Source organism: Somniosus microcephalus, chromosome 10, assembly GCF_052327205.1.
Source record: "Somniosus microcephalus isolate GS21.2 chromosome 10, FLI_Smic_1.0, whole genome shotgun sequence".
In the NCBI taxonomy this organism is placed as follows: domain Eukaryota; kingdom Metazoa; phylum Chordata; class Chondrichthyes; order Squaliformes; family Somniosidae; genus Somniosus; species Somniosus microcephalus.
The window spans coordinates 5,807,725-5,830,226 of NC_140996.1; the positions used below are offsets into that span (position 1 = coordinate 5,807,725).

General features: G+C 47.8%; 1 protein-coding gene across 1 annotated transcript; it reads right to left on the minus strand.

Annotated features, from left to right (window-relative positions):
- Positions 1-759: 759 nt before the first annotated feature.
- Positions 760-21,113, minus strand: LOC147111403 (cell division cycle protein 16 homolog). Its single transcript, XM_085998365.1, has 7 exons — positions 20,946-21,113; positions 18,538-18,592; positions 14,763-14,860; positions 12,011-12,049; positions 8,413-8,553; positions 6,127-6,286; positions 760-944 (listed from the first exon to the last, which is right to left on the minus strand). Exons 1-7 carry the CDS (start codon positions 21,009-21,011, stop codon positions 775-777), a joined length of 729 nt encoding a protein of 242 aa, XP_085854491.1. The 5' UTR covers positions 21,012-21,113; the 3' UTR covers positions 760-774.
- Positions 21,114-22,502: the final 1,389 nt, after the last annotated feature.

Below are 22,502 nucleotides of genomic sequence, written 5' to 3' on the forward strand. Positions count from 1 at the left end.
CAAGTTGTTGTGCTGTAATGATACCCTCCTGCCATGAGAGGCACTACAGCACCACTAGTGGCCGGAGGGTGTCATTACAGTGGGAAGTTTGTACAGGCAGTTTCCATTGTAAATGGGGACACAGCAATTTATAATAGAAATATAAAAATAAGGACTGTATGTAGGACTTTAAAATGGGGATTGAATTATATCTGAATGCCCTGGTTCAATTACCCCCACACTCTAACCTCGTTTCACCTGAAGACTATACTGTGTATACTCAGTGGGCAGCACTCTCGCCTGAGTCAGAAGGTTGTGGGTTCAAGTCCCACTCCAGAGACTTGAGCACAAAACTCTAGGCTGACACTCCAGCTGAGGGAGTGCTGCACAGTCAGAGATGCCGTCTTCCAGATGAGACTTTAAACCCGTCTGCTCTCTCAGGCGGATGGAAAAGATCCCACTGCTGCATTTTGAAGAGGAGCAGAGGAGTTCTCCCCGGTGTCCTGGCTAATCTTTATCCCTCAACCAACATAACAAAAACAGATGATCTGGTCATTATCACATTGCTGTTTGTGGGAGCTTGCTGTGTGCAAATTGACAGCTGCGTTTCCTACATTACAACAGTGACTACACTTCAAAAGTGCTTAATTGGCTGTAAAGCGCTTTGAGACGTCCGATGGTGGTGAAAGGTGCTATATAAATGCAAGTCTTTTTTCTTTCTTTATGTGCAGAAAGATGAACTAATATTTTATAAATATATCCTTTTAAAACCAATAATCAAATATGCGAAGAGTGCTATTTTTCCTGATCAAGCATTTTTGGTGTTCCACAGAAACCTGTCTGACTAATTAAAATAAATGGTGCATTTACCTTTTTCAATTTATTTTCATACAAGAAGTACAGCAATTCACGTTCTTCTTCTGTGCATTGCTTACTGAAAGGCAATGATTCAAGCAGCTCCTTCTCTGGAAAGAAAGTTTACATATGATCACGAGTGTCAAATCAGCCCCAGCACACGCGCATCACCACAAGTGGCCCTTTTCACATTATTTGATTACTTGGCAGCGAGAAAAAGTACAGTACTTGGATATGCCCCTGAAGTGTCGTAACCTACAAGGCTACGGACCAAGAGCTGGAGAGTGGGATTAGGCGGGAGAGCTCTTTTTCGGCCAACACAGACACGATGGGCCGAATGGCCTCCTTCTGTGCCATAAACTTCGATGAAGATGATTTTGTTTTAGGCCCTACATCAACAATGCAAGGAAGGAAAGAAACCTGACTACAACTAGTGCTTTGTTGAAGTAGTAATATCCACTTATTACATAGGGTATACGGCACAGAAACAGGCCATTCGGCCCAACCAGTCCATGCCGGCGTTAATGCTCCACTCCAGCCTCCTCCAGTCTTTCCTCACCTAAATCTATCAGCGTCACCCTCTATTCCCTCATGTGCTTGTCTAGCCTCCCCTTAAATGCATCGATACTATTCGCTTCAACCACTCCCTGTGGTAGCGAGTTCCACATTCTCACCACTCTCTGGGTAAAGAAGTTTCTCCTGAATTCCCTATTGGATTTCTTGGTGACTATCTTATATTGATGGCCTCTAGTTATAGAAACATAGAAGATAGGAGCAGGAGTAGGCCATTCGGCCCCTCGAGCTTGCTCCGCCATTCAATGAGATCATGGCTGATCATCCAAATTCAGTACCCTGTCCCTGCTTTCTCCCCATATCCCTTGATCCCTTTAGCCTTAAGAAATATATCCAACACTTTTTTGAATATATTTAATGAACTGGCCTCCACCGCCCTCTGTGGCAGGGAATTCCACAGGTTCACCACTCTCTGGGTGAAGAAATTCCTCATTTCAGTCCTAAATGGCTTACCTCTTATTCTTAGACTATGACCCCTGGTTCTGGACTCCCCGGCCATCAGAAACATCCTTCCTGCATCTAGTCTGTCCAGGCCTGACAGAATTTTATAAGTTTCGATGAGATCCCCTCTCAATCTTCTAAACTCGTGAGTATAAGCCCAATCGACACAATCTCTCCTCATACGTCATTCCTGCCATCCCAGGTATCAGCCTGGTGAATCTTCGCTGCACTCCTTCCATGGCAAGAACGTCCTTCCTCAGGTAAGGCGACCAAAACTGCACACAATACTCAAGGTGTGGTCTCACCAAGGCCCTGTACAACTGTAGCAAGACATCCTTGTTCCTATACTCAAACCCTCTTGCTACGAAGGCCAACATACCATTTGCCTTCTTAACCGCCTGCTGCACCTGCATACTTACCTTCAGCGACTGGTGCACAAGAACACCCAGGTCTCTTTGCACTTCCCCTTCTCCCAATCTATTGCCATTCAAATAATAATCTGCCTTCCTGTTTTTGCCACCAAAGTGGATAACCTCACATTTATCCACATTATAGTGCATTTGCCATGTTTCTGCTCAATCACCCAATCTGTCCAAATCGTACTGGAGTTTCACGACATCCTCCTCACAGCTTACCCTCCCACCCAGCTTTGTGTCGTCTGCAAATTTGGAGATATTACATCCAATTCCCTCGTCCAGATCATTAATATATATTGTGAACAGCTGGGGTCCTAGGACCGATCCTTGCGGTACCCCACTAGTCACTACCTGCCACTCAGAAAACGACCCGTTTATTCCAACTCTTTGCTTTCTGTCCGCCAACCAGTTCTCTATCCAAGTCAATACCTTGCCCCCAATCCCATGTGCCTTAATTTTGCACGCTAATCTCTTATGTGGGACCTTATCGAAAGCCTTCTGAAAGTCCAAATACACCACATCCACTGGTTCTCCCTTATCTATTTTACCAGTTACATCCTCAAAAAATTCCAGTAGATTAGTCAAGCATGATTTACCTTTTGTAAATCCATGTTGACTTTGTCCGATCCTGTCACTGCTTTCCAAGTGCTCTGCTATTACATCTTTTATAATAGACTCTAGCATTTTCCCCACTACTGATGTCAGGCTTACCGGTCTATAATTCCCCGCCTTTTCTCGACCACCTTTTTGAATAGTGGGGTAACATTAGCTACCCTCCAATCCATGGGTACTGTTCCAGAGTCTATTGAGTTCTGGAAGATGACCAGCAATGCATCTACTATTTCCAGGGCCACTTCCTTAAGTACCCTGGGATGTAGATTATCAGGCCCTGGGGATTTATCGGCCTTTAGTCCCATCAATTTTCCTAACACCATTTCCCTACAAATACTGATTTCTTTCAGTTCCACCCTTTCATCAGGCCCTATGCTCCCCGGCATCTCTGGGAGGTTATTTGTGCCCTCCTTTGTGAAGACAGAACCAAAGTATGAATTTAGTTGGTCTGCCATTTCTTTGTTTCCCATTATAAATTCCCCTGATTCTGACTGTAAGGGACCTACGCTTGACTTCACCAATCTTTTTCTCTTCACATATCTATAAAAGCTTTTACAGTCAGTTTTTATGTTCCCTGCTAGCTTACTCTCATATTCTATTTTCCCTTTCTTAATTAATCCCTTTGTCCTCTTTTGTTGAATCCTAAACTGCTCCTAATCCTCAGGATTATTGCTTTTTCTGGCCAATTTATATGTCGTCTCCTTGGATCTTATGCTATCCCTAATTTCCCTTGTTAGCCACGGTTGAGTCAACTTTTTTGTTTTATTTTTATGCCAAACTGGGATGAACAAATTCTGTAGCTCATCCATTCGGTCTTTGAATGTTTGCCATTGCCTATCCACCGTCAACCCTTTGAGTGCCATTCCCCAATCAATCCGACCCAACTCGCTCCTCAGACCATCGTAGTTTCCTTTATTTAAATTTGCTCTTCCCCACAAGTGGAAACATTCTCTCTGTATCCACTCTATCAAAATTTTTCATAATTTTAAAGACCTCTATTGAGTCACCCCTCAGCCTTTTTTCAAGGGAAAACAGACCCAGCCTGTTCATCCTTTCCTGATATGTATACCCTCGCATTTCTGGCGTCATCCTTGTAAATCTTCTCTGCACCCTCTCCAGGGCCTCTATATCCTTTTTATAATATGGCGACCAGAACTGCACACAGTGCTCCAAGTGTGGTCTATCAGGTTTAGCATAACTTCCCTACTTTTCAATTCTAGCCCTCTAGAAATAAACCCTACTGCTTGATTTGCTTTTTTATGACCTTGCTCCAACCGGACATACGGGGCCCTGGAAATTCAACTTTTAATACCCAATCTTCTCCGATATTAACAAGCGGTTAATGAAACGGCAGCTACAAGCAGCTTCGATCTCATCAACAGGCTGCTAATTATGAAGAAAAACAGACATTCCAGTAGAAAAGGAATTTCAGACCCAGTGGGGTAGATTTTCAACCTTCTGCCCGGGTGTAAACCTAGCGATGCGATCAGCCGTTGTTACAGAAACCACCCCATTTGTATTTCTACAATGGATCCCCAAACCCAGTTGTTACATTGAAAATTTAACTCAACCATGTCACAGGCAAGTTCGAATTCATTCCTCACTTGATAGAACAGTGGAATAATTTCCATTAATCGATTTATAATCAACTTTTCTTATTTGTCTCCCACTATGCGTGCAGACTGATTCTACTACAATAGGTTTCTGAAAATGGAAAGGGATAATTGTCAAGTTTCAATCACCAGACTTAAAAAAAATCCTTATATTACGAAAGCTTAAGCCCAAGGGGCAGAGTCAAACCATAATCATTGTCGCCAGGGGACCAAAGACCAAAGACCATTCACTCAAGCAAAAGCAAAATACTGCGGATGCTAGAAATCGGAAATAAAAACGGAAAATGCTGCACTCAGCAGCAATGCTCCCTTTCATTTTTGGGGGGTACGTGGCCCCTTTAAGGGGTTGGGCGGCCCAGTCAAAATACCACGCATGCGCGTTTTTTTCCGATTTAAAAGCTGGTGAGCCGGTTGCGCGTGAGCTGCAGAACACTGCACAGCCACGCAGTTTAAAGGGAAACATTGCTCAGCAGGTCGGGCAGCAGATGCGGAGAAGAGCAACAGAGTTAGCGCTTCAGGTCGATGACCCTTTTCTATTGATTTCTGTATCAATTATCTAAAGGCAAGCTGATGCGAAACCTTTTCCAAGATTCAAGCTTCAGCTAACCTGGTAAAAGCCGGAACTACACAGGGATGATTTAGCGAGGTTCCACTGCTAACAAATGGAGCTTCAGCAGCAGAGAGCACGGGTTGGAGAATTGGCCCATAGTGTCTTATCTCACACTGTGCTCTGGGAATCAGAGCCTGTAGGGTCAGGAGCACGGGTTGGAGAATTGGCCCATAGTGTCTTATCTCACACTGTGCTCTGGGAATCAGAGCCTGTAGGGTCAGGAGCACGGGTTGGAGAATTGGCCGTGTAAATGTTATCGCCCTATCTCTGACCTCGTGCGCGCATCCAGCGAGGCCAGCACCACAATCTTGTGAAATTACCTCTCGTGCGTAGCCACAACTGATCCCTGGTGCACCTAGCCTAGGCAACCTCTATGTAGTAAAAGTGCTGTGTTTTGCAGTTAAATCTTTCATCCATTCACTTGCCATGAATCTCTTTAGCTACCCGGTTATCCACATTTTAATTTTAGACTGCAGGATATGCACCCTCCCCACAAAAGGTCAGCGACTTGCCCGCCCTTCTCCTAGGGAGATAGGAACAGGAGGAGGTCATTCAGCCCATCGAGCCTGTTCCGCCATTCAATTGGTAGATGCGTTTAAGGGGAAGCTAGACAAGCACGAGGGAGAAAGGAATAAAAGGATATGTTGATGGGGTGAGATGAAGAGGGGTGGGAGGAGGCTCGTGTGAAGCACCAACACCGGCATGGACCAGTTGGGCCGAATGGCCTGTTTCTGTGCTGTAAATACTTTGTAATTAGATCATGGCTGATCCTGTTGGCATTTTGTCCACGATCAGATTAGCTGAAATGTTTTTCTAAGTAGCCCCATGGGAAAGGAACGGAGAAAGGCTCTTGAAGTAGTAGACGGCCTTTGAGAATCCTCAAAAGGGACAGGCTCCGAGAGCCTGATGAAACTGCAAGATTTAATAAAAATATCTGAATGAACCAAACTTCCCATTAACTCGCGATCTGACCACAGCAAGCTTCAGCAACCAAAGGAAATGATAGCAAAGTAACAGGCGCTCAAACCTTCCTGTGCTGTCAGCATGTGGTGTGATGTCAATAGGTCAAATGCTTCAAAGCAACACACATCAAGCTTCAGTGCCTCTCTGTAGCTGTTAGTGGCCAGGGGTCGGTTATCCATAGCATCATAGATCTTCCCTCGCAAAAGGCAAATGGAGCTCTTGATCTAACGAGAAGCATTCCAGGAGGTTCAAAAATAATCAATATTATTCAACGAAAAACAAATCAATAAATGGACATCAAACCAAACTACCTTTCCATCAGGTGCTTTATAGTCCATCTATAGTACTACTACAGGAAACGTTGTGCTATCCGGCACCCACGGGACCGAGCTGCTGCCGTTGCCTCAAAACTGCCGTACTCTCCAGAGTTAATGTTGAGAGATACGGAGATTCTTATCTCTGTATTTGACAACAAACACTGTTGCTTAGCAACAGCTTCTAAACACTCGGGTGTGGCCTGCAAGCTCTGTATATGAAGCTGTTGCTATAGCTACAGACCTTACACAGCTTGACTGTTCAAACAAAGCAAAAAAAAAAACAAAAAGAATAAAAAACGGCTGCTGATTTTTGCCGGTGGCTCCAGATTGCCGGATAGCTCACCTCCGGATAGCACAAAGTTTCCTGTACTTATTTTTAAATTACAATCTGTATAATATAAATTTGTCAGTAATAAGTATTAAAATATTTAAATATGCAGGAACAGGAGGAGGCCATTCAGCCCCTCGAGCCTGTTCCACCATTCGATTCGATCATGGCTGATCTGTATCTTTGCTCCATAACCCTTGCCCAACAAAAATCTATCAATCTCAGTGTTAAAAGCTCCAGCCGTCCCCCCAGCATCCACAGCGTTTTGGGGGAGAGAATGACAGATTTCCACCACCCTTTGTATGAAAAAGTGCTTCCTGATTGCCCTTCTAAAATGGCCGAGCTCTAATTTTAAGATTATGGCCCCTCTTATACACACTTAATACTAGATCTACCTAGGAAGCTAGTAAGGTAGTCTCAGTGTATCAAATAATTCAAGTCATCGGTTAACTGGTCATGTTACAAGTTGGGAACCATTAACGGAGGATGGGTACATTTCAGTCATGAGCTTACAAGACTAAGAAGTTTTGCATAATTTAAGTCGGAGTCAGTGTTAAAGCTGCAGAATAGCAAAAAAAAATTAACTGTTATAGGGATCGAATGCAAACCCCGCCCCCCTCACCATGCATTATTTCCATGAATCATCACAAACTTAACGCAATAGTTGATATCTGCTCCTCTCAAATGTTTGGATTTTATGTTTGAAATGACATTTTGACTCATCGTCTTGTTTCTTCCATTCCTCCTTTTGCTGCAGTTACTTGTTGTTCTTTCCTGTGTGCAGACTTTGTAACTGTGCCTTTAGGAAAGCCTACTAAATCAGGACAGCGCAGTGGGGAAGAGTGCGCACAGAACCAGCAGGGTAGCTGCGTATTAATGAACGGCCCTAGTGGTGTGCCACGCAGATGACTGCTGGGAACACGCGCGCGCGCGCGCGCGCGCGCGCGATTTGAGTGCCTCCATGGCAAGTTGGCAGCGCTCCATTCACAACTTCAGAATCCATTCATGATTTGGGATTGGGGCCAGAGACAGAACTGTCTACATCTGTGCTACACGCTAAATTGGAGTTGGGGTTGGGGGGTGGCCGCGCGGGCAAATTAACAGGGAACAGGCAAATCAAATGGCACGGGCTCTGAATAGGCTGGGAAGCTGGGCTGGCGAGTGACAAATGGCACTTAATGTGGAAAAATACAAGATAATGAGACTGGGGAAGAGGAACATAAACTGGCTGGCTCTAGGACACAACACAGGGGAGGCAGCTGGAGGTGTTGGTGGAGAGTTCACAGACACCAACAGCGCAGTGTGCGGCAGCGGTAAGGAAAGCTAACCAGATCTTCAGATCGATAGCGCACAAATCCAAGGAGGTGATGATGAACCTGTCCAAGGCGCTAGTGCAGCCATACGTGGAGTACGGTGTATAGACACTCCCACCAGGGGTCACTGGGCAGAGCAGGAACAGCGGATGATTATTCCCTTACTAACCCAAGGGTGCCGAGGCCAACTGGAGCACCCAGTTAATTCAGCACAGACCAGGGATCGAACCTGAAGCGCACTCAGTCTGATGGCCCAATGAACACTAGACAAATTCACGGAACCACCGGGAGAGCTTGCATCCTCAATCCGGAGAGACAATAAGGCACGAAAGACAAGGAGTTATGTTCTTCCTATCAAGCAGCAGAGGCCTCGGTCAAACAGCTACACTCACTGCAGATGGAGACAATCCCCAGTCAATAGACGCTTCTTTCATCTTGCTGTCATCTTTGGCGTTCTTTTCCAGTATTATCTTGTTGATCGGTTCCTGCATATCCAGAATGTCAAGGGCTTGCTGATATTCCTTGGCTGCATACTTTGTGACAGAAAAATAAAAGGAGATAAAAGATTTAAATGTAGCTTTAATCATCGGAGTAGATAGTGTGACACAGAGGTACGCTAATGAGCTATTGAAATTCTGCCCTGTCGGAGGGGCTGTCTTGAACCCACCACCTTCTGACCCAGAGGCAGGAGTGCTACCACTGGGTCACAGCTGACATTTATTTAAGTAGATAATCAAATATCCTCACTATTGTTCAATCCAATAGCAAACTTACTTACTATATAAAGACTGCAAAAATCAGCTAATGCTTTCAATTAACATTCACACACACACACAAAACATTCTTATTCCTTTGCTAATGTGTAAACAGAAGCTCAGGCACTGAACAAATTTATACATAAACATCTTTTCCGTGTCAGGATTAAGTCGGTTTCATTATCACCAAATCACCCTGTTTATATTGGAGGATAAATACACAGGTACAAGGTGTGTACAGGCGGAGGAGTCAGCCCGCCTGGGCCCACAGCTCACCTGGTGAACCTCACTAAAGTGCCAGCAGATGGAGCCAATCTGCTTAATGTTGCCAAGAGGCTTTCGCTAACAGCTGGATTTCACTCGGCTCTGCACCCGCTAACACTCAGAGGCCACGCTGCAGTGCCAAAGGGGGACATGGGCTCCGAGCACCCAATAATTATACAATAGACATACAACTAACTTTGGATTTCTCGCCCACCACCAATCCACCTGTCTCACGGGCGGTTACCACTAACCTGGATCGTAGGGTTGCCAACTCTCGTTTGATGTATTCCTGGAGATCTGATCATGTGATATTTGATCATATGGCGTTCGATCACGTGACACCACTCTCGTGATGCTTAATCATGTAATTTGATCACGTGACATTTCCCCACTGTTTGCAAATGTTATTGCATTTACCTTAGTTGAGTCTCTCAATATCACCAAGCCCGAACAAAATATTTGACTTTTTGTTTATAGTGAGATGAATAAAATCGAAGAACACAAAAGAATAGAAAGATTTAAGGATAGGTAATATAGTGGGAGGGTTGGGAACCCACTGGATCGTAGGTGTCCACAGGAATACCACCTGTGGAACACAGCCGCTCAAGGTGAAATAGTGCAGTCTGCAATCATACAGACATCTTGGATGCATTGTCCCTCAATTGAAGAGAAATCCCAGAGTTATACCTTAACCTTACTGTTATTCACCTTCCTCGGAGTTAGAAATTGGGGAGAATGTGCAACAGTGTCAATTGTACACGGGCTGTTGAAACAGTCAATGATCACATGTCCTTCGCTCATTCCATACCTCAAACCCTGGCCTATACCTCAAATATGTGTAAATATTTTTGAAATTCAGATCACAAGGCGATCACTGTGCTACACAAAATATCATTAATCACTATACCTCCATCTAAGGAGATCTTATATAAAAATTTACATTAAGGTCAAGGTTATAATGAATTAATACAGGAGGATCAGTCAATCCACTTCAAACTGGGCATCTGTAATATTTCTTATTGTCTGGTTTTAACAGCCCAAATTGTAAATATAGCCCAACCATCTTCAGCTGCTTCATCAATGACCTTCCCTCCAACATAAGGACAGAAATGGGGATGTTCGCTGATGACTGCACCGTGCTCAGTGCCATTCACAACTCCTCAGATAATGAAGCAGTCCATGCCCGCGTGCAATAAGACCTGGACGACGTTCAGGCTTGGGCTGATAAGTGGCAGGTAACATTCGCGCCACAGAAGTGCCAGGCAATGACTATCTGCAACACGTGAGAGTCTAACCACCGCCCCTTAACATTCAACAGCATTACCATCGCCAAATCCCCCACCATCAACATCCTGGGGGGGTCACCATTGACCAGAAACTTAACAGGACCAGCCACATAAATACTGTGACTACAAGAGCAGGTCAGAGGCTGGGTATTCTGCGGCGAGTGTCTCACCTCCTGACTCCCCAAAGCCTTTCCACCATCTACAAGGCACAAGTCAGGAGTGTGATGGAATACTCTCCACTTGCCTGGATGAGTGCAGCTCCAACAACACTCAAGGAGCTCGACACCATCCAGGACAAAACAGCCCGCTTGATTGGCACCCCATCCACCACCTTAAACATTCACTCCCTCCACCATCGGCGCACCGTGGCTGCAGTGTGTACCATCTACAAGATGCACTGCAGCAACTCGCCAAGGCTTCTTCGACAGCACCTCCCAAACCCGCGACCTCTTCCACCTAGAAGGACAAGGGCAGCAGGCGCATGGGAACACCACCACCTCCAAGCTCCCTCCAAGTCACACACCATCCTGACTTGGAAGTATATCGCCGTTCCTTCATCGTCGCTGGGTCAAACTCCCTCCCTAACAGCACTGTGGGAGTACCTCTACCACACGGACCGCAGCTGTTTAAGGCGGCGGCTCACCACCACCTTCTCGAGGGCAACTAGGGATGGGCAATAAATGCCGGCCTTGCCAGCAACGCCCACATCCCATAAACAAATTTTTTAAAAATGTTGAGTGTTAAATATCCTTTTACCCAATCAAATGAATGGCAAAGTATAACTGTCTCCTGAATTAATTAGAGGGCAGTTTTCCATTTAAGTCTGTTTGGGGGGTGGGGGGGGGGGGGGGGTAGGGGGAGACTTTAAGCCCCCTTACATGCTAGCCCAGTGCACCAGAGAGTATCTTGATGTGGCTTCAGTGCAGACACCAGGGGTGCAACTATAAACAGGTTCCGAGTGTCACGAGCCCACGAACCCACACTACCTGTGGTTTCCGCATTTCCTTGGGCTAGGCAGCTCCATTAGGAACACAGGAAATGCGAGACGAGAATTGACCACGGTCCATTGGTTCACCTTCTACCATCCTGGTAGTCCCATGATACAACAATAATGGAGTTGTTGACCAATCACAGCGATCGATCTCCATCAATGAGTCTACAACAGACCCAGACATGAGGTGAGGAAAACCCCCAGTGGTGGAGAGCTCTGGGAACCAGAGGTCCACAGTCACCTATTCCTCCCGAACTCGCTACACTCACCACACGTCATGTCTCACATTACTCGGATACTGGAGCACAAAATGTTATTTCCTCAAAAGAAATCTCCCCAATTTGTATTTGAATGAATCGCTACTAACTGCTTCCACCGTCTCCCGAGGGAGCCTGTTCCATAGATTGACCACTCGCTCACTGAAATATTGTTTCCGCGGATTAGTTTTGAATTTACCCCCCTTCAAGCACAGGCCGTGGCCTCTGGGTCTGCTGTTCTGGACACGGTGAGACAGCTCGTCACGGTCGACATTATCCAGTCCCTTTAGAATCCTAACATCAGCAATCACATCACCTCAACCTCCTCTCTCCCAGTGAGACCATGCTCACTGGCCAGTTCGCCGGAAAAGCCAGACAGGGAAACCCCACTTTTGTTAGGAATAGTTAAGCAAGACATTAAAATATATTCTACTCACATGACATTGAGCAGCAAAATACCGACAGGCTCCATATAACTGCAGGCAGGAGGGAAAACAAAAGACATTTGCAGCACCAGTCGATGTATAACATTCTGCTCAATGTAGCGAACATTTCATTAAAGTTGTCCAGTGAAGATGCTGTCAGTTCAATTATCCAGTTAAACTTTTGAAAGAAAATATACTTGAGAACCCAATACTGGGGAAGGGGGGGGGGGGGGGGGGGGGGGAAGGAGGAGAACACGTTGACCATTAAGTCCTTGATCTGAATTACATCTAGAGACGACAAGATGAAAGCTTCATAGTCTGAGGGTATAGGCTACGGGGCCGAACTGACCGTAAACCTTTCAAAGAACAAACTACAGTACTCAAACAGAACACAATTTCAAACAGATGTAGCCTTCAATTTTATGTGCTTTTCCAAGGAAGAATTTAGGACAGGTTTAGAATTCCACCCATGAGACAGAAATCTAAGGAGACTGGCAGGAACTGAACTTGCTACGAGTTGTTCTTCAGTTCTGAGTGAAGCAGAGCTATCTACAAAGAATCGAAGCTGCATTTATACTACGAGCTCCGACCTGACTCCAGAGCGAAGTGGAGTGAGGCTCCCTCTTCCAGTGCCAGGTCCAGATTCAGGGTCACGTTTATAACTGTAGCACTGGGGTGAGGCCGAGCCCCTTTGATCGCTTAGAATACCCAGGCATTACTGGACTAGGGTTCAGCAAGGTGAGTGAGATACCAGCAAACTAATCTGTGCCTGTCTACAATAGGAAGCGCTAATAAAAGATTTCTGCATAGCCACATCAACTGATGTTCAATGTAGACAAAGATACAGGAGCCAGGAACTGAAATAGGGAGCATGGGCTGAATGGGACTGTTATGCAGCATACTGATCAGGAAAGATTGGAGGGAATTGTCAAAAGAACCCCGGGGGGGCGGGGGGGAAAGAGGGGAGATGAGAAGCAATTGTTGTACGCAGCGAGTTGTTGTGATCTGGAATGCGCTGCCTGAAAGGGCGGTGGAAGCAGATTCAACAGTAACTTTCAAAAGGGAATTGGGTAAATACTTGAAAAGGAAACATTTGCAGGGCTGTGGGGAAAGAGCAGGGGGGGGGGGGGGGGGGGGGGGGGGAGTGGGACTAATTGGAGAGCTCTTTCAAAGAGCCGGCACAGGCACGATGGGCCGAATTGCCTCCCTGTGTACGATTCTAATCAGCTGGAATAAAAACAAGGCAAACACACACTGGGTTGCTTAGAAGAGATAGAATGCAAATCAAAAGGTGGTACTTATACCGCACAGGACACTGGTTAGACTCTTCAGGATTAACGTGTGGCAATCATACAAATAACAAGAGCAATACAGGGACAGGTCTGTCCGTTCCTGAAGTTTCACACGTCTTTAGCAATAACTGCATCTCCTAGAACTTCCAGGCGTTGCCATTCAATGGACACAGCACCAAAGGTCGAAAAGGTTGTGGCGATGAATCTCTCCCTGATGTGCAGGGTGAAAGTCTACCAAGGGGGGGGTGGGGGCGGAATCAGAAAGCTCCTAAGCAAACCTTCGATCTGAAAATCGTGGCTAGCAAGAGAGGCGTCAGGACAGGGCAGGCATTAAATGGAACGTTGGAGATGATGCTATTGGTGCCGAACAAGGGATTGAAGAGCATTCCTGGAATGTCACGTCATGGGGGGGGGGGGGGAATAATTTGTTTTCGGGAGCAGCTGGACTGAAGTTTATATTCCGTGAAACGGGAATGAGCGACTGGGATGCGAATTGCTTTTTGCAATCCCGTTGTATATGGGAAATCTGTATGTTGTTAGAAGAGTTTGCTCTGGGTCAGAAGATTAAAAGGTACGGGTGGTGAAGACTACTTCTAAAAGCAGGCCAATTCAGTGAAGAACTTTGCAACAGAAAAAGTCATAAGTTATCTCAAGATAACCTGCACGGTTTAGGTTACTGAAAACCACATTATGAGGTTTCTAATCTAGAGTATATATGAAAATATTAGTTTTTATATTGGGTTTCAAATTAACTTTTTCTTCCAGTCAAGTGGAATAATACGTGGAAATATCCTTTGAGGTGGAATTGTTTAAAATAGCTGCGACACACCGCGCCGTACCGACACAACATAAAAAAGGCACTGGAGAAATGTGCAAAAAAGATTGACAAGTACGATGCCAGAACGGAGAGGATACACTTCGCAGGAAAGGCTGAACAGGCTGGGGCTCTTTTTTTAAGAACAGAGAAGGCTGAGGGGGCGACCCAATCGAGGTCTTTAAAATGATGAATGGGTTGATGGGTTAGATGTAGAAAAGATGTTTCGACTTGTGGGAAGAGTCCAAAACTAGGGGCCATGAATATAATAAATCCAATAGGGAATTCAGGAGACACTTCTTTACCCAGAGAGTGGTGAGAATGTGGAACTCGCTCCCACAGGGAGTGGTTGAGGCGAAGAGCAGGGATGCATTTAAGGGGAAGCTGGATAAACACATGAGGGAGAAGGGAAGAGAAGGATATGCTGATGGGGTGAGATGAAGAGGGGTGGGAGGAGGCTCGTGTGGAGCAGAAACACCGGCACGGACCAGTCGGGCCGAATGGCCTGTTTCTGTGCTGTACATTCTATGTAATTCCTTTAGAGTTTATGCAGGCAAAATGAACGCGACGAGTTCTGTAGAAAGTAAGTGCACTGTTGCACAACTTGAAGTTACTCAAATAATTACAAGGAGTATGGACATTGGGAAAGAAATCATACCTTATCAAGCTTGCGGGATCGAATAGCATGAGCAGCCCTGTGATACTGGGCTGTGAGGTAAAGGCACTGGGACAGCCAGTAGATATCCTGGGGCTCCTCTACAACACAAAACAAGATCATAACACTTAAAATGGGTCAAATTTGCAACTGGGCACCAAAATGAAGGCAGTCCTCCACACAGGGCCAGCAGACAGTGAGTGAGTAATCCCTGGGGCATCAATTCAATGGTTTCCATTTATAAAACACAGATTATTAAAAGATTTATGATTAGTTCCAGAATTCATGGCCGTTAGAAAAGATCTCTTTGAGGTTAGTATAATAGATTATATAGATCAACACGAGTGTTTACACAACACTATTCCAATGGTCAGCGGGGCAGTCAATCCCTTCGCTTCCCACTTTCATTCCTTCTGTCCATTCTGCAATGTCTCAACAATTAGAACAGAGAGAGCCACAACAATAACAAAGGATGATAAAATAGTAAGAAAAATAAAAAGTAATCGTAAAAAATTAATGTAATGGGGGGAAAAAAGGATGTTTATAGAGTCATAGTTTAAAAAAAAACAAATAAACAGGCGAAGCCATTTTAACAGAGCAGGTTGCTGAGTGAACAGATCATTAGACATCACATCACATCACAAGGGGAAATTTCATTCTCCCTGGGTCAGTCTTGTGTTTTAAGTTTTCAGCTCACATATCACGATACTAATACATAGAAACATAGAACATAGAAGATAGGAGCAGGAGTAGGCCATTCGGCCCCTCGAGACTGCTCCGCCATTCAACGAGATCATGGCTGATCATCCAAATTCAGTACCCTGTCCCTGCCTTCTCCCCATACCCCTTGATCCCTTTAGCCTTAAGAAATATATCCAACTCCTTCTTGAATATATTTAATGAATTGGCCTCCACCGCCCTCTGTGGTAGAGAATTCCACAGGTTCACCACTCTCTGGGTGAATAAATTCATCCGCATCTCTGTCCTAAATGGCCTACCCCTTATCCTTAGACTGTAACCCCTGGTTCTGGACTCCCCTGCCATCGGGAACATCCTTCCTGCATCTAGTCTGTCTAGTAAGTTATAGCAATAACATTATTTAAATGTCAGAAGTAGGACAGCTTAAGTGAGTGGGCAAGAACATGGCAGATGGAAAATAATGGAGAAATGTGAAGTTATCCACTTTGGTAGGAAAAATAGAAAAGCAGAGTATTTTTTAAATGGCGAGAGATTGGGAAATGTTGGTGTTCAGAGGGACCTGGGTGTCCTTGTACACAAATCACTGAAAGTTAACATGCAGGTACAGCAAGCAATTAGGAAGCAAATGGTATGTTGGCCTTTATTACAAGAGGATTTGAGTATAAGAGTAAAGACGTCTTACTGTAATTATATAGGGCCCTGGTGAGACCACACCTGGAGTATTGTGTACAGTTCTGGTCTCCTTACCTAAGGAAGGATATACTTGCCATAGAGGGAGTGCAACAAAGGTTCACCAGACTGGTTCCTGGGATGGGGGGATTGTCCTATGAGGACAGATTGAGTAGACTAGGCCTATATTCTCTAGAGTTTAGAAGAATGAGAGGTGATCTCATTGAAACATACAAAATTATTACAGGGCTTGACAGGGTAGATGCAGGGAGGATGTTTCCCCTGGCTGGGGAGTCTAGAACCAGGGGTCACAGTCTCAGGATAAGGGGTCGGCCATTTAGGACTGAGATGAGGAGAAATTTCTTCACTCAGAGGGTGGTGAATCTTTGGAATTCTCTACCCCAGAGGGCTGTGGAGGCTCAGTCATTGAGTATATTCAAGACCGAGATTGATAGGTTTTTGAATATTAAGGGAATCAAGGGATATGGGAATAGTGCAGGAAAGTGGAGATGAGGTCGAAGATCAGCCATGATCTCATTGAATGGCGGAGCAGGCTCGCGGGGCCGAATGGCCGACTCCTGCTCCTAATTCTTATATGTTTTATATTACTGTGCTATGAACTTCACTGAACTAAAACAAGCATTTCAAACACCAGTAGAAATTAAAATCCAAAATGTTAAACATTATTTCTGTTCCCTCTCCTCTTTCCCCCCATTCTATTTTTATTATTTTAATTTTACGGTTACTTCATTTCAAACTAATATAACCGAGACGACACATTCCTTTACTGAACAGACATTCACAGAAATGCAAGGATTACAGTAAGTATTTTTATCAGCTCTCAGAAACAGAACTCTCAGAACACAAATCTACAGAGTTCAGATTCAAGTTCACCAGTTGATACATCTTCCCGTTATCTAAATTTTTTGCAAGAGTTGCATGGGAAGGAACTGAGAGTCAGAGTAGGCCCGGCCACTACAGGCACGAGGGTCGATGCCCAAGGACCAAAAGGGACAACCAGTCACAGCGGTCAGTGCAAGAGGGGACCTCCAGTCGCGGCGGTCAGTGCAAGAGGGGACCTCCAGTCGCGGCGGTCAGTGCAAGAGGGGACCTCCAGTCGCGGCGGTCAGTGCAAGAGGGGACCTCCAGTCGCGGCGGTCAGTGCAAGAGGGGACCTCCAGTCGCGGCGGTCAGTGCAAGAGGGGACCTCCAGTCGCGGCGGTCAGTGCAAGAGGGGACCTCCAGTCGCGGCGGTCAGTGCAAGAGGGGACCTCCAGTCGCGGCGGTCAGTGCAAGAGGGGACCTCCAGTCGCGGCGGTCAGTGCAAGAGGGGACCTCCAGTCGCGGCGGTCAGTGCAAGAGGGGACCTCCAGTCGCGGCGGTCAGTGCAAGAGGGGACCTCCAGTCGCGGCGGTCAGTGCAAGAGGGGACCTCCAGTCGCGGCGGTCAGTGCAAGAGGGGACCTCCAGTCGCGGCGGTCGGTGCAAGAGGGGACCTCCAGTCGCGGCGGTCGGTGCAAGAGGGGACCTCCAGTCGCGGCGGTCGGTGCAAGAGGGGACCTCCAGTCGCGGCGGTCGGTGCAAGAGGGGACCTCCAGTCGCGGCGGTCGGTGCAAGAGGGGACCTCCAGTCGCGGCGGTCGGTGCAAGAGGGGACCTCCAGTCGCGGCGGTCGGTGCAAGAGGGGACCTCCAGTCGCGGCGGTCAGTGCAAGAGGGGACCTCCAGTCGCGGCGGTCAGTGCAAGAGGGGACCTCCAGTCGCGGCGGTCAGTGCAAGAGGGGACCTCCAGTCGCGGCGGTCAGTGCAAGAGGGGACCTCCAGTCGCGGCGGTCAGTGCAAGAGGGGACCTCCAGTCGCGGCGGTCAGTGCAAGAGGGGACCTCCAGTCACGGCGGTCAGTGCAAGAGGGGACCTCCAGTCACGGCGGTCAGTGCAAGAGGGGACCTCCAGTCACGGCGGTCAGTGCAAGAGGGGACCTCCAGTCACGGCGGTCAGTGCAAGAGGGGACCTCCAGTCACGGCGGTCAGTGCAAGAGGGGACCTCCAGTCACGGCGGTCAGTGCAAGAGGAGACCTCCAGTCACGGCGGTCAGTGCAAGAGGAGACCTCCAGTCACGGCGGTCAGTGCAAGAGGAGACCTCCAGTCACGGCGGTCAGTGCAAGAGGAGACCTCCAGTCACGGCGGTCAGTGCAAGAGGAGACCTCCAGTCACGGCGGTCAGTGCAAGAGGAGACCTCCAGTCACGGCGGTCAGTGCAAGAGGAGACCTCCAGTCACGGCGGTCAGTGCAAGAGGAGACCTCCAGTCACGGCGGTCAGTGCAAGAGGAGACCTCCAGGGCAGCGGTCACACTCACAATCTGGCCAGGGTCAGGTTCATCCGACTTGAAAATTCAAGTAATAAAAATGAGCTCACCACGTGATAGTGAAGCGACTTTGTCGGCCCAGAACAGAGCACTCTGATACTGTTGCTGCAAGGAAAAACAAAACAGTCAAAGCATCGTTACTCTTTTCATAAAAAGAAAAGACAGACTCGCATTTCTCCAGCGTCTTTCACCACCTCAGGACGTCCCAAAGCGCTTTACAGCCAATTAAGTACTTTTTGAAGTGTAGTCACTGTTGTAATGTGGGAAACGCAGCAGCCAATTTGCGCACAGCAAGCTCCCACAAACAGCAATGTGATAATGACCAGATAATCTGTTTTAGTGATGTTGGTTGACGGATAAATATTGGCCCCAGGACACCGGGGAGGACTCTCCTTCCTCCTCCTCTCTGGGTGAAGAAATTCCTCCTCATCTGAGTCCTAAATGGCTTACCCCTTATCCTTAGACTGTGACCCCTGGTTCTGGACTCCCCCGCCATCGGGAACATCCTTCCAGCATCTAGTCTGTCTAGTCCTGTTAGAATTTTATAAATTTCAATGAGATCCCCTCTCATTCTTCTAAACTCCAGCGAGTACAAGCCCAATCGACCCAATCTCTCTTCATACGTCATTCCTGCCATCCCAGGTATCCGCCTGGTGAACCTTCGCTGCACTCCCTCCATGGCAAGAACATCCTTCCTCAGATAAGGTGACCAAAACTGCACACAATACTCAAGGTGTGGTCTCACCAAGGCCCTGTACAACTGCAGCAAGACATCCTTGTTCCTGTACTCAAGCCCTCTCGCTATGAAGGCCAACATACCATTTGCCTTCTTAACCGCCTGCTGCACCTGCATGCTTACCTTCAGCGACTGGTGCACAAGGACACCCAGGTCTCGTTGCACTTCCCCTTCTCCCAATCTATTGCCATTCAAATAATAATCTGCCTTCCTGTTTTTGCCATCAAAGTGGATAACCTCGCATTTATCCACATTATATTGCATCTGCCATGTATCTGCCCAATCACCCAACCTGTCCAAATCATACTGGAGTTTCTCTGCATCCTCCTCACAGCACACACGCCCACCCAGCTTTGTCATCTGCAAACTTGGAGATATTACATCTAGTTCCCTCGTCTAGATCATCATTTATATATATGGTGAATAACTGGGGTCCTAGCACCGATCCCTGCGGTACCCCACTAGTCACTGCCTGCCACTCGGAAAAAGACCTGTTTATCCCAACTCTTTGCTTCCTGTCTGCCAACCAGTTTTCTATCCAAGACAATACCTTGCCCCCAGTCCCGTGTGCTTTAACTTTGCACGCTACTCTCTTATGCGGGACCTTATCGAAAGCCTTAACGTCTCATCCGAAAGACGGCACCTCCGACAGTGGAACACTGTTAAGCAACGCCTTGATTTCAAAATTGTCATCCTCCTGTTCAAATCCCTCACATGGCCTCACTCATCCCTATCTCTGTAACCTCCTCCAGACCCACAACCATCCGAGATCTCCGAGCTCCTCCAATTTTGGCCTTTTGAGATTCACCGATTTTCATCGCTCCACCATTGGCGGCCGTGCCTTCAGATACCTGGGCCCTAAGCTCTGGAATTCCCTCCCTAAATCTCTCCCCCTCTCTCTCTCTCTCCTCCTTTAAGGCACTCCTTCAAACCTACCTGTTTGACCGAGCTTTTGGGCTTCTGCCCTAATCTCTCATGTGGCTCGATGTCAAATGTTGTTCCTATGATGCGCCTTCGGACGTTTTAGTAGATTAAAGGTGTGATATAAATACAAGTTGTTGTTGTGGGAGGGGCAGTACTGAGGGAGCGCCGCACTGTCGGAGGGTCAGTACTGAGGGAGCGCCGCACTGTCGGAGGGGCAGTACTGAGGGAGCGCCGCACTGTCGGAGGGGCAGTACTGAGGGAGCGCCGCACTGTCGGAGGGGCTGTACTGAGGGAGCGCCGCACTGTCGGAGGGGCAGTACTGAGGGAGCGCCGCACTGTCGGAGGGGCTGTACTGAGGGAGCGCCGCACTGTCGGAGGGGCAGTACTGAGGGAGCGCCGCACTGTCGGAGGGGCAGTGCTGAGGGAGCGCCGCACTGTCGGAGGGGCAGTGCTGAGGGAGCGTCGCACTGTCGGAGGGGCAGTGCTGAGGGAGCGCCGCACTGTCGGAGGGGCAGTGCTGAGGGAGCGCCGCACTGTCGGAGGGGCAGTGCTGAGGGAGCGCCGCACTGTCGGAGGGGCTGTACTGAGGGAGCGCCGCACTGTCGGAGGGTCAGTGCTGAGGGGGCGCCGCACTGTCGGAGGGGCAGTGCTGAGGGAGCGCCGCACTGTCGGAGGGGCAGTGCTGAGGGAGCGCCGCACTGTCGGAGGGGCAGTGCTGAGGGAGCGCCGCACTGTCGGAGGGGCAGTGCTGAGGGAGCGCCGCACTGTCGGAGGGGCAGTGCTGAGGGAGTTGCTCACCTGGTCCAAGTAGATCCGGACCCGCCGCCTCAGCCTCTCTCGCTCCGTTTTCTGTTTTTGGCTCATTGTCTCGGCGCCAAACCTGCCACTTCCGGCCGGCCGTCTGACAATCTCCTCCCCCCGGAGCACCGCGGCCCGGAGAAACGGTCCTACCCGGCCAGCCTGGGACCTCCGCCTCCTGCAGCCCCAGCACTCGCACTGGGGGCGGGGTGGGGCACCTGTCAATCTCTGAGAGACTTCAGCAGCGCTTGTCATCTGCAAAAAAGTTTAGCTATCAACCCATCTGACTGACAACAGCAATGATTGCAGCAACTTCCCCTGAAACCAATGCAAATGAACACCATTGCTGCTGGTTCGGCTGGTCTGGCTGCCCAGGGGGGTGTCCATGGGTAAGAGGTGAACTAGAGATTCTGGCACAAAAGCAAAATATTGTGGATGCTGCAGATCTGAAATAAAAACAGAAAATGCTGCAAATACTCAGCAGGTCAGGCAGCATCTATAGAGAGAGAAACAGTTAACTTTTCAGTTCTGACCAAGGATCATCAACCTGAAACATTAACTCTGTTTCTCTCTCTACAGATGCTGCCTGACCTGCTGAGTATTTCTCGCATTTTCTGTTTTTATATTAGAGATTCTGGCAGCTTAATTGAAATTGATCTTTCCTTTCATGTGTACAGACACAAATGTGTGGATCATAAACACCAACATGGACCAGCTGGGCCGAATGGCCTGTTGCTGGGCTGTAAATTATATGTAGTTCCAAGTAGATTGCAACAGTTCTGTATTCATAGAGGAGGAGAGCATGCCGGGGGATCTCAGAGTCGCCGTAATCGTGACCATCTTCAATAAAGGTAACAAGTCCGATTGCGGTAATTACAGAGGAGTTTCCCTGCTGTCTGCCACAGGGAAAGTCATCGCAAGAATCCTCCTCAATCGCCTTCTCCCAGTGGCTGAAGAGCTCCTCCCAGCGTCGCAATGCGGATTCCGTCCACTAAGGGGCGCAATGGACGTGATCTTCACCGCGCGCCAACTACAAGAGAAATGCAGGGAACAGCACCAGCCGCTGTACATGGCCTTCTTTGACCTCACAAAGGCCTTCAACACCGTCAACCGTGAGGGATTATGGAGTGTCCTCCTCAAATTCGGCTGCCCTCAAAAGTTTGTCACCATCCTCCGCCTGCTTCACGACGACATGCAAGCCGTGATCCTGACCAACGGATCCACCACAGACCCAATTCATGTATGGACCAGTGTCAAGCAAGGCTGTGTCATCGCACTAACGCTATTCTCGATCTTCCTGGCTGCAATGCTCCATCTCACCCTCAGTAAGCTCCCCGCTGGAGTGGTGCTGATCTACAGAACAAATGGGAAACTGTTCAACCTCCGTCGCCTCCAGTCCAGATCCAAGGTTGTCCCATCCTCTGTCATCGAATTACAGTACGCAGACGACACTTGCATCTGCGCATACTCGGAGGTCAAATTCCAAACCATCGTCAACACCTTCACCGAAGCGTACGAGAGCATGGGCCTTACACTAAACATCCGTAAGACAAAGGT